This window comes from Chlorocebus sabaeus, chromosome 6 (genome assembly GCF_047675955.1).
Source record: "Chlorocebus sabaeus isolate Y175 chromosome 6, mChlSab1.0.hap1, whole genome shotgun sequence".
NCBI lineage: Eukaryota > Metazoa > Chordata > Mammalia > Primates > Cercopithecidae > Chlorocebus > Chlorocebus sabaeus.
The window spans coordinates 48,204,803-48,216,901 of NC_132909.1; the positions used below are offsets into that span (position 1 = coordinate 48,204,803).

The 12,099-nt window shown below is 46.0% G+C and overlaps 1 protein-coding gene across 1 annotated transcript in view; it reads left to right on the forward strand.

The window, feature by feature from the left end:
- ADGRE3 (adhesion G protein-coupled receptor E3) overlaps positions 1–12,099 on the forward strand; it is a 62,165-nt gene that overhangs the window by 32,641 nt on the left and 17,425 nt on the right. The window contains exons 9-10 of the mRNA XM_073016857.1: positions 2,676–2,843; positions 6,036–6,233. Coding sequence (XP_072872958.1) covers positions 2,676–2,843; positions 6,036–6,233 — 366 coding nt within the window. The remainder of the gene's footprint in view (positions 1–2,675; positions 2,844–6,035; positions 6,234–12,099) is intronic.

Here is a 12,099-nt window from a genome sequence, read left to right on the forward strand (position 1 = left end):
GATTTAAACCAGGCAGGCTGGCATGCTCCTATAATTCCAGCTACGTGGGAGGCTGAGGCAAGAGGATCGCTTGAGCTCAGGAGTTGGAGGCTGCAGTGAGCTATGACTGCACCACTGCACTCCTGCCTGGAGCACAGAGCAAGACACTATCAGAAGAAGAAAAACAAGAAGGAGAAGAAGAAAAGAAAGAAACAAACAAAGAGGAAAGGAAGGAAGGAAGGAAGGAAGGAAGGAAGGAAGGAAGGAAGGAAGGAAGGAAGGAAGGAAAAGAGGGAGGGAGGGAAGTGACTGAGAATTTCCCCAAACCAGTGTCAAACACCGAACCACAGATCCAGGAAGTTCAGAGAACCAATAAGAATAAATGCAAAAAAAAAAAAAAAAAAAAAAAGAATTAGATTTAATCATTCTACATTGTATGCAAACACAAGAATTATAACATCACACTGTATCCCACAAATATATACAATTATAATGTATAAATTAAAAATAAATTTTTTAAAAGAAGTAAATCAAAACAAAAAAAATAAAAGAAGAAAGGGCATGCCTGTAATCCCAGCACTTTGGGAGGCCGAGATGGGCGGATCATGAGGTCAAGCGATCGAGACCATCCTGGCCAACATGATGAAACTCCATCTCTACTAAAAATACAAAAATTAGCCGGGCGTGGTGGCACGTGCCTGTAGTCCCAGCTACTTGGGAGGTTGAGGCAGGAGAATCACTTGAACCTGGGAGGCAGAGGTTGCGGTGAGCCGAGATTGTGCCACTGCACTCCAGCCTGGCAACAGAACCAGACTCCGTCTCAAAAAAAAAGAAAGAAAGAAAGGAAAGAAGAAAGGAATGTCAAATATCTCCTTGATAATATCTATGTTGATTATATTTATTAATTTATACTGATCTATTTAAAAGATACTATGTTGAATAAGTGGGTTAAATAAAATTTCTTATTAAAGTTAATTTGACCTATATCTTTACCTTTTTTGAGAAAGGGGCTCATTCTGTTGCCCAGGCTGGAGTGCAGTTGCACAGTTATAGCTCACTACAGCCTCGAACTCCTAGGTTCAAGGGACTCTCCCACCTCAGCCTCCCCAGCCTCCCTGGCAGCTGGAACTACAGGTGTGTGCCACCACGCCCCACTAATTTTTTTATTTTTGGTAGCGAGAGGAACTCATAATGTTGTCCAGGCTGGTCTCAAACTCCTGGCCTCAAGCAATCCTCCCACCTCAACTTCTTAAAACCCTGACATTATAAGTATGAACTTCATCCGGCCTCTTTTTCTATTTTCTTTCTTTTTTTTTTTTTTTTTTTTTTTTTGAATCAGAATCTGTCGCCCAGGCTGGAGTGCAGTGGTACAATCTCAGCTCACTGCAATCTCCACCTCCCGGGCCCAAGCGATTCTCCTGCCTTAGCCTCCCAAGTAGCTGGGATTACAGGTGAGTGCCACCACGCCTGGCTCATTTTTGTATTTTTAGTAGAGACGGGGTCTGGCCATGTTGGACAGACTGGTCTCCAGCTCCTGACTTTAGGTGACCCACCCACCTTGGCCTCCCAAAGTGCTAGGATTACAGTCGTGAGCCACTGCACCCGGCTTCAAAGGCTAATTTTAATCTCTCTCCTCATGACATTTCTTTCCTATACCATGCCTCTCATCGCATGAGCAATTACTGTGATGTAAGGGAGTCAGAGACAAAACTGATTATACAACAACCAGGGACATTTGGCTTAGAGAGACTTTAGGGAAAAACATTATGTGAGCTTCAGACTCCACTGGTTTTTTGTTGTTGTTGTTGTTGTTTTACTCCCACGGTTGGGGCAAGGTTCTAAAACCAATGAAATCTCTTGAAACTGTCGTTCCCAGGGAGACTTTGCTTTATTTCATGTTACATGAAATCCCAAAAGAGCTGCGGTTATTGATCGGGAGTCCTGGTGGCCACATAAAATAGAAATTAGGTGCAGTGGTTCATGCCCGTAACCACAGCATCTTGGGAGGCCAAGGCAGGAGGATTGCTTGAGGCCAGGAGTTCAAGACCAGCCTGGGCAACATGTTGAATCTCCATCTCTACTAAAAACACAAGAGTTAGCTGGGCACGGTGGTGCATACTTGTAGTTCCAGCTACTGTGGAGGCTGAGATGGGAGGATCATTTGAGCCAGGGAGGTCAAGGTGGCAGTGAGCTGTGACTGCACCACAGCACTCCAGCCTGGGCGACAGAATGAGACCCTGACTCAAAAATGAACAAACAAAACAGAAACCACCTGAGTCACGCTTCATGCAGATGCCTTAGCAGGTGGCACCCTGGCATAGGCCAACACTGAGAACTGTCCCTCCTGAGGAAAAAGACAATGAGCTGGCTGCATGCGGTGACTTATGCCTGTATGATCCCAGCACTTTGGGAGGCAAAGGAAGGCAGATTGCTTGAATCCAGGAGTTCAAGACCAGCCTGGGCAACATAGTTGACCCTGTCTCTACAAAAAATACAAAAATTAGCCCGGTGTGGTGGTGCACGTCTGCAATCCCAGCTACTCGGGAGGCTGAGGCAAGAGAATTGCTTGAACCCAGGAGGCGGAGGTTGCAGTGAGCCGAGATTGAGCCACTGCACTCCAGCCTGGGCAACAAAGTGAGATTTCGTCTCAAAAAAAAAAAAAAAAGACAAAGACAATGAGCCCTTTCTATTTTCAGATGAACCGCAGTATCAAAAAGGCCTTCTGTGTCTACTGGGAGACCACAAAGCAGGGAGGCCTGTGGTCCAGGGATGGCTGCTTCCTGATACACGTGAACAAGAGTCACACCATGTGTAACTGCAGTCACCTGTCCAGCTTCGCTGTCCTGATGGCCCTCACCAGTCAGGTATGATGTAAATGTTTTATTCTTCCAGCAAATACTTTCTGAGCCCCTACTAAATGGTAATAAGTGCTATTTTTTAAAAAACTGAAAAAAAGGCCAAGCATGGTGGCTCATGCCTTTAATCCCAGCACTTTGGGAGGCCAAGATGGGCAGATCACCTGAGATCAAGAGTTTGAGGCCAGGCACGGTGGCTCATGCCTGTAATCCCAGCACTTTGGGAGGCTGAGGTGGTCGGATCACGAGGTCAGGAGATCGAGACCATCCCGGCTAACACGTTGAAACTCCGTCTCTACTAAAAATACAAAAAATGTAGCCGGGCATGGTGGCGGGAGCCTGTAGTCTCAGCTACTCGGGAGGCCGAGGCAGGAAAACGGCGTGAACTCGGGAGGCCGAGCTTGCAGTGAGCCGAGATCGTGCCACTGCACTCCAGCCTGGGCGACAGAGTGAGATTCCGTCTCAAAAAAAAAAAAAAAAAGAAGAGTTTGAAACCAGCCTGGCCAACATGGCAAAAACCCATCTCTGCTAAAAATACAAAAATTAGCTAAACATGGTAGTACATGCCTGTAATCCCAGCTACTTGGGAGGCTGAGACAAGAGGATAGCTTGAACCTGGGAGGCGGAGGTTGCAGGGAGCTGAGATGATGCCATTGCACTCCAGCCTGGGTGATAGGGCAAGACTCCGTCTCAAAAAAAAAAAAATCAACATATGGAAAAGACATAAGATAAGAAGTCCAGGAGAAACCTGGTGCAAGCTTCCAGTGTCCTCTCTCAGGAAAGCCACACAGATGCAATTAATTCTCCCAGCAATGACTTATGACAACGCATGTGAACTGCTGTCAGCCAGGAAGCTCACCTGAGCCTTGGTGTTCAGGGTATGTATTGGGTGATCATTCACATAGGTATGCAGTGTCTACATGGCTGACCTCAGTTGCTCAGACTGTAGGACCCCAGGGCAAAAACATGATGACTGGGCCAGGCACAGTGGCTCATTGTAATCCCAGAACTTTAGGAGGCTGAGGCAGGCAGATCACGAGGTCAGGAGATCAAGACCACCCCGGCCAACATGATGAAACTCCATCTTTACTAAAAAACACAAAAATTAGCCACGTGTGGTGGCGCACACCTGTAGTCCCAGCTACTCGGGAGACTGAGGCAGGAGAATTGCTTGAACCTGGGAGGCGGAGGTTGTAGTGAGCCGGGATCGTGTCACTGCACTCCAGCCTGGTGAAAGAGCGAGACTCTGTCTCAAAGCAAACATGATTACTGTAAACCACATCATGAATGACTACTATTAAAAAGTGAAAAAATAACAGTTGCTGGTGAGGCGGCAGAAAAAAAGGAACACACACTGTTGGTGGGATTGCAAATTAGTTCAACCATTGTGGAAAGCAGCGTGGCAATTTCTCAAAGAGCCGAAAACAGAACTACCATTCAACCCAGCAATCCTATTACTGGGTATATACCCAAAGGAATATAAATCATTCTATCATAAAGACACATGCACATGTATGTTCACTGCAGCACTATTCACAATAGCAGAGACACAGAATCAACCTAAATGGCCATCAATGGTAGACTGGATAAAGAAAATGTGGTACATACACACCATGGAATACTATGCAGCCATAAAAAAGAATGAGCTCATGTCCTTTGCAGGGACATGGATGGAGACAGAGGCCATTATCCTTAGTGAACGAGCGCAGGAACAGAAAACCAAATACTCGCGTTCTCACTTATAAGTGGGAGCTAAATGAGGAGAATATATGGACACAAAGAGGGGAACAACAGACACTGGGGCCTATCGGAGGGTGGAGGGTGGGAGGAAGGAGAGGACCAGTAAAAACAATTAATGGGTACCAGGCTTAATACCTGGGTGACAAAATAATCTGTACAACAAACCCCCGCAACAGGGGTTAACCTGCATATGTATCTCTGAACTTAAAAAAGTTTTTAAAATCCCATCATTAGTATGAGCTCTGGGATCAAACTGGTACTGCATAGCACAAGCCCTCTGCATACAAAAATACTTATTTTTTTTTAGAAAAGGGGTCTCACTTGTTGCTCAGGCCAGTCTTGAACTCGTGGCCTCCAGCAATCCTCTCACCTCAGCTTCCCAAAGCCATTGGGATTACAGGTGTGAGATACCATGGCCCAAAAAACACTTTGTAAAGATTGTGGCAAAATACGCAGAAGACAAAATTTACCGTCGTAGCCATTTTTCTTTTTTTTTTTTTTTTTTTTTTTTTTTTTTGAGGCGGAGTCTTGCTCTGTCGCCCAGGCTGGAGTGCAGTGGCCGGATCTCAGCTCACTGCAAGCTCCGCCTCCCGGGTTCACGCCATTCTCCTGCCTCATGACTCCCGAGTAGCTGGCACTACAGGTGCCCGCCACCTCGCCCGGCTAGATTTTTGTATTTTTTAGTAGAGATGGGGTTTCACCGGGTTAGCCAGGATGGTCTTGATCTCCTGACCTCGTGATCCGCCCGTCTCGGCCTCCCAAAGTGCTGGGATTACAGGCTTGAGCCACCGCGCCCGGCCGCCATTTTTCAATGCATATGCAGTTCAGTAAAGTACATTCATATTGTGCAATCATCAAGCACCACCCATCTCCAGAACCCTTTCATCTTGCAACACTGAAACTCCTCCACTCCTTAAACAGCTCCCTGTTCTCTCTCTCTCCTCTCCCCAGCCTCTGGTAACTGCCATTCTACTTTTTTTGAGGGGATGGTGACATATTCTGCCGCCCTACCTATGCATATGTCCAAACTCATCAAAATGTATACATTTAATATGTGCAATTTTTGGTACGTTAAGTATACAGCTCAATAGAGCTGAAAACAAAAAAGACGGTCTAGCAATCTACATTAGCAGTCTACATTAGCAATCTACATTAGCAGTCTACCTTAGCAATCTACATTGGCAGTCTACGCTAACAATCCACATTGGCAGTCTGCGTTAACAATCTACATTGGCAGTCTACGTTAACAATCCACATTGGCAGTCAACGTTAACAATCCACATTAGTAATCTATATTAGCAGTCTATATTAGCAGCCCACATTAGCAATCTACATTAGCAGTCTAACGGCCCCACACTACTACCGGGCTTGGTGTCTGTGTCTAGGATGCCCCCGTTCAAGGAAGGAGCCATAATCCCAGTGCAGGAAAGCATAACTGTGAACTCTTTTTCTCCATTCCAGGAGGAGGATCCCGTGCTGACTATCATCACCTATGTGGGGCTGAGCCTGTCTCTGCTGTGCCTCCTCCTGGCGGCCCTCACCTTCCTCCTGTGTAAAGCCATCCAGAACACCAGCACCTCGCTGCATCTGCAGCTCTCGCTCTGCCTCTTCGTGGCCCACCTCCTCTTCCTCGTGGGGATTGACCAAACTGAATCCGAGGTACTGACAGTGTCTCAGAGGATGCCCTGCCCTGCCCTAAGGGACACTGAGCTCATGGAGCAAGCCTGCGCTGGATTCCTTAATAAAATATCTTTGGGTCTGTAGAGGAGAAAAATATAATTTTCCCGCTACCATTCTGGTAGCTGGGACCCGTATAACAAAAGACAGGGAAGAGAAAAAGCAAACAGAAGTGTATTAACATGTATATTTCATTCATACACGGGAGATACCCAGGGAATGAGGCATTTTTAAAGAGGTAGTTTAGAACAACAGTATTTTTGACAAAGAATGATAAATTTTTGGAGGAGGGAAAAAGATCTTCGGTCTTTAGGGGCAGCAAAGTATGGGAAGGCAAATATCTGAGAAATGAGTGATAGATAATTAGTATCACTGATTGTATGAGTCCATTTTCAGGCTGCTGATAAAGACATACCCGAGACTGGGAAGAAAAAGAGGTTTAATTGGGCTTACCGTTCCACATGGCAGGGGAGGCCTCAGTATCATGGCGGGAGGCAAAAGGTACCTTTTTTTTTTTTGACGTAGGCTCGCTCTGTCGCCCAGGCTGGAGTGCAGAGATGCCATCTCGGCTCACTGCAAGCTCCACCTCCTGGGTTCACGCCATTCTCCTGCCTCAGCCTCTCAAGTAGCTGGGACTACAGGCGCCCATCACTATGCCCGGCTAATTTTTTGTATTTTTTTAGTAGAGACGGGGTTTCACCGTATTAGCCAGGATGATCTCCATCTCCTGACCTCGTGATCTGCCTGCCTCGGCCTCCCGAGCAAAAGGCACTTTTTACATGGTGGCAGCAAGAGAAAATAATGAGGACGATCCACAAGCGGAAACCCCTGATAAAACCATCAGATCTCGTGAGACTTATTCCCTACCGCGAGAACAGTATGGGGAAAACCGCCCCCATGATTCAAATTATCTCCCACCAGGTCCCTCCCACAACACGTGGGGATTATGGGAGTACAATTCAAGATGAGATTTGGGTGGGGACACAGAGCCAAACCATATCATTGGTTTTGTAGATTCCTCCAGCGTTGGCTCGAGACCGATGAGGAACTAAAGTTGTCTTGGTGGCTGGGCACAGTGGCTCACGCCTGTAATCCCAGCACTTTGGGAGGCCGAGGTGGGCCAATCAGCTGAGATCAGGAGTTCGAGACCCGCCTGGTCAACTTGGCGAAACTCCGTCTCTACTAAAAATACAAAATATTAGCTGAGCATGGTGGTGAGCACCTGTAATCCCAGCTACTCGGGAGGCTGAGGTAGGAGAATTGCTTGAACCCGGGAAGCAGAGGCTGCAGGTGAGCCAAGATTGTGCCATTGCACTCCAACCTCGGCAACAAGAGCAAAACTCCATCTTAAATAAGTAAATAAATAAGTTGTCTTGGTGATCAACTTTCGTCCTCCCATAGCAAGGGTAGGAGGATAGAAAGAAGAGAATAGGTAGGAGGAATGCCTTTGTAAATTAATGTCCTGGTGTACTACTCAGTCTTCAGCAAAAGAAGGAATCCTGCCATTTGTGATAACATGGATGAACTGGAGAGTGTTATGCTGGGTAAAATAAGCAAGGTACAGAAAGACAAATAGTGCATGATCTCACTTACGTGTGGAATCTAAAATAGCCAAACTCACAAAAGCAAAGAGCAGAAATGGTTGTTAGCAGAGACTAGGGCAGCAGGAAGGGATTTAGGGAGATACTGGTCAAAGGATACCAAATTTCAACTAGACAGGAAGAATAAATTCAAGAGAGCTGTTGTACATCATGATGACCATAGTCAATAACAACATATTGCACACTGAAAATTTGCTAACAAAGTAGATTTTAAGTGTTCTTGCCCCCAAATAGACAAGTACATAAAGGTATGTCCTGCTTTTAGGCAAATAGGGGGAGGACAGGGAGCTTTTTTTGTCTCTGCTTCTTCTCAACTGCCTTCAGTTTCAAATGATCCCTTGGGCCAGACACAGTGGCTCACACCTGTAATCCCAGCACACTGGGAGGCAATGGTGGAAAGATCACTTGAGGCCAGGGGTTCGAGGCCATCCTGGGCAATATAGTGAGACCTTGTCTCTACAAAAAAACAAAAAAATAACAAAATTAGCTGGACATAGTGGTGCACATCTGTAGTCCCCAGCCACTTGGGAGGCTGACGCAGGAGGATTACTTGAACCCAGGAGTTAGAGGCTGCAGTGAGCTTGATTGCAACCACTGTACTACAGCCTGGGGTGACAGAGCAAGACTCTGTCTCAAAAAAAAAAAGGAATCATAATCACAATCTCTTATGCTAAAGTGAAACTTTTTCCCTCAATTTTATTTTTAATTGAAAAATAATAATTGTATAAAATTATGGGGTACAATGTGAAGTTTCCATAGACGTACACCTTATGAAATGATCAAACCAGGATAATGAACATATCTATCACTTCCATACTTATCATTTCTTTGTGATGAAAACATTTAAAATTCACTCTTTTTGGACTGTGGGTGGAGGCTCATGCTTGTAATCCCAGCACTTTAGAAGGCTGAGGCGGGAGGATCACTTCAGCCCAGGAGTTGGAGACTGGCCTGGGCAATATAGTGAGACCCCGTCTCTGCAAAACTTAGCGAGTATGGTGGTACACACTTATAGTCCCAGCTACTCGGGAGGCTGAGTGGGAGGATCACTTGAGCCTGAGAGGTCAAGGCTGCAGTGAGCTATGATTGTGCCACTGCACTCCACCTGGGTGACAGAGTGAGATCCTGTCTGAAAGAAATAAAATAAAACAAAATCCACTCTTTTAGCAACTTTGAAATTCATAATAATTATTATTAACTATAGTCACCAGGCAGTACAGTAGGAGTAGAGAGTAGAAAGGAGGTTCCCAGAGGTTGAGTGGGGAAGTGGATGAGGGAAAGGAGACATTGCTCAAAGTATACAAAGTCTTAGTTAAAAAGGAGGGATACATTCTGGTGATCTGTTGCAAAGTGGCATAGGTGGAGGTGGCACCACTTTCAGTCTCAAGGGCAGGTTGAAGGGGTTGGTGCCCAGATGGACAATGCTAGCCTTGAGTATCAACTATCTTTATTTTTTTAAATATAATTGAGATGGGGTCTCACTAAGTTTCCCAGGCTGGTCTCAAACTCCTGGGCTCAAGCAGTCCTCCCACTTCAGCTTTCCAAAGTGCTGAGATTACAGACAGAGCCACTGCGTCCAGTTCCCCTTTACTTTTAATGCCGTTGGTCTGATGTCAGGTGCTCTGAACCCAAAGCCAATGTCAAGGAGAGGTCCCAGGGCCATACTCCACCCTGACAACCCCTTCAGGCATTCCTTTCTCCTCCCTGAGGTGCTGTGCGCCATCATCGCCGGTGCCTTGCATTATCTCTACCTGGCCGCCTTCACCTGGATGCTGCTGGAGGGCCTGCACCTCTTCCTCACTGCACGGAACCTGACGGTGGTCAACTACTCAAGCATCAACAGACTCATGAAGTGGATCATGTTCCCAGTGGGCTATTGGCGTTCCCGCTGTGACTGTGGCCATTTCTGCAGGGCCTCCAGGCCTCACCTTTATGGAACTGCTGATCGGTGAGCTTGAATCCCACCCTGTGTCATGGACAGTTTCCTAAGAAAGCTTTTGAGGGCAGCATTCATGATGATGGTGGGACTATAGGTAATCAACGCACTCTATGTTCCCCTTTATAACAGCTCTAACCTCTTTCCCAACAAGGCAGGGTGAGATGGTGGTAAGAGTTTGCAAGGTTCTAGAAGTCTTATACAACCAACAGGTTCATATGCCCACTGCATAGTAACATACCAATCCACCAAGACAGCAAGGTTTGCAGCAGAGAAAGAGCTTAATGAGGCCAGGTGTAGTGGCTCACACCTGTAATCCCAACACTTTGGGGGAGGCCAAGGTGAGAGAATCACTTGAGGCCAGGAGTTCAAGACCAGCCTGGGCAATATAGCAGACCCTCATCTCTACAAACAAAAATTAAAAATTAGCTGCGCACAGTGGCTCACACATGTAATCCCAGCACTACAGGAGGCCCAGGCAGGAGGGATCTCTTGAGTTCACGAGTTCAAGACCAGCCTGGCAACATAGCAAGACCTTGTGGTCTACTAAAAATAAAAAAAATTTAAAAAAAAAAAGCAGGCATGGTAGTACACACTTGTAGTCCCAGCTACTCAAGAAGCTGAGATGGAAGGATTGCCTGAGCCCAGGAGTTCAAGGCTGCAGTGAGCTATGCTCAGGCCACTACACTCCAGCCTGGGTGACAGATCAAGACCTTGTCTCAAAAAAAAAAAAAAAAAAAAGAGAGTGTTTAATAATCTCAGGGCGCCAAGCGAGGAAATGGGAGAAGATTCTCAAATCAATCTCCTCAAGGAGTTCTGGACTGGGGCTTTTAAAGGGATCATGGAGGATGTGGGAGGCTGGAAAGTGTGGGTCATTGATTGTTCAGGGTACAGCAGATGAAATCATCGGGAGACGGAAACTGCCTTCTTGGTGACTGAGCTCCTCCTGTGGTCCTTCAGAGCTGCTGAAGCCAGTAGTTTCACTGGTACACAGGACCTGAAAGGAATATCTCAAGGGGAAACTTAATGGTTTTTGTTTTGGTTTGGTTTGGTTTTTTTTGAGACAGTGTTTTGCTCTTGTTGCCCAGGCAGGAGTGCAATGGCACCGTCTTGGCTGGCTGCAACTTCCACCTTCTGGGTTCAAGCGATTCTCCTGCGTCAGCCTCCCCAGTAGCTGGGATTACAGGTGCCCACAACCACGCCCGGCTAATTTTTGTACTTTTAGTAGACATGGGGTTTCACCATGTTGACCAGACTGGTCTGGAACTCCAGACCTCAGGAGATCCACCCACCTCGGCCTCCCAAAGTGCTGAGATTACAAGCGTGAGCCACAGCACCCCGGCTGAAACTTCATGTTTTATCATGTTTAAGTTTTTACCTATAGAGCAGTAAAGGGAAACTGTTATCTAGGATCTGTGTGATTCTAGGATAGCAGGCACCAAACAGCTAGGAGGAAGCAGGTCAGAGAGCAAGCTGACCTGGTGGTGAATCCTGGATGGACTGCAAGCTCGGCTTGTTTTCATTTCTACCCCTTTCTTCTTCTCTGATTATTTTTATAAAGTTTATAGGGATGGCTTCAGAAGGAGAGGGTTTTGGGTGTTGTTCAAAAGACCGTCAAGATGAATAAATAATAGAAAGAAGAGAAGGAAGGAAGGAAGGAAGGAAGGAAGGAAAGGAAGGAAGGAAGGAAGGAAGAAGGAAGGGAGGGAGGGAGGGAGGGAGGGAGGGGAGGGAGGGAGGGAGGGAAAAGAAGAAAGAAGAAAGAAAGAAAGAAGAAAGAAAGAAAGAAAGAAAGAAAGAGAAGAAAAGAAAGAAAGAAAGAAAGAAAGGAAGGAAGGAAGGAAGGAAGGAAGGAAGGAAGGAAGGAAGGAAGGAAGGAAGGAAGGAAGGAAGGAAGGGAAAGAAAGAAAGAAAGAAAGAAAGAAAGAAAGAAAGAAAGAAAGAAAGAAAGAAAGAAAGAAAGAAAGAAAGAGAGAGAGAGAGAGAGAGAAAGAAAGAAAGAAAGAAAGAAAGAAAGAAAGAAAGAAAGAAAGAAAGAAAGAAAGAAAGAAAGAAAAGAAAGAAAGAAAGAAAGAAAGAAAGAAAGAAAGAAGAGAGAGAAGAGAGAGAGAGAGAGAGGAGGGAGGGAGGGAGGGGAGGAAGGAAGGAAGGAAGGAAGGAGGAGGAAGGAAGGAAGGAAGGAAGGAGAAGGAAGGAAGAAGGAAAAAGAGAGAGCTTTATTGGCATATTGGTTTCCAAACCAAAAAAAGAAAGTCTCCAGCATGAGCAAAGGTGCTCCCTCTTTGAAAAGGGGAAGCACAAGTTAGGTTTT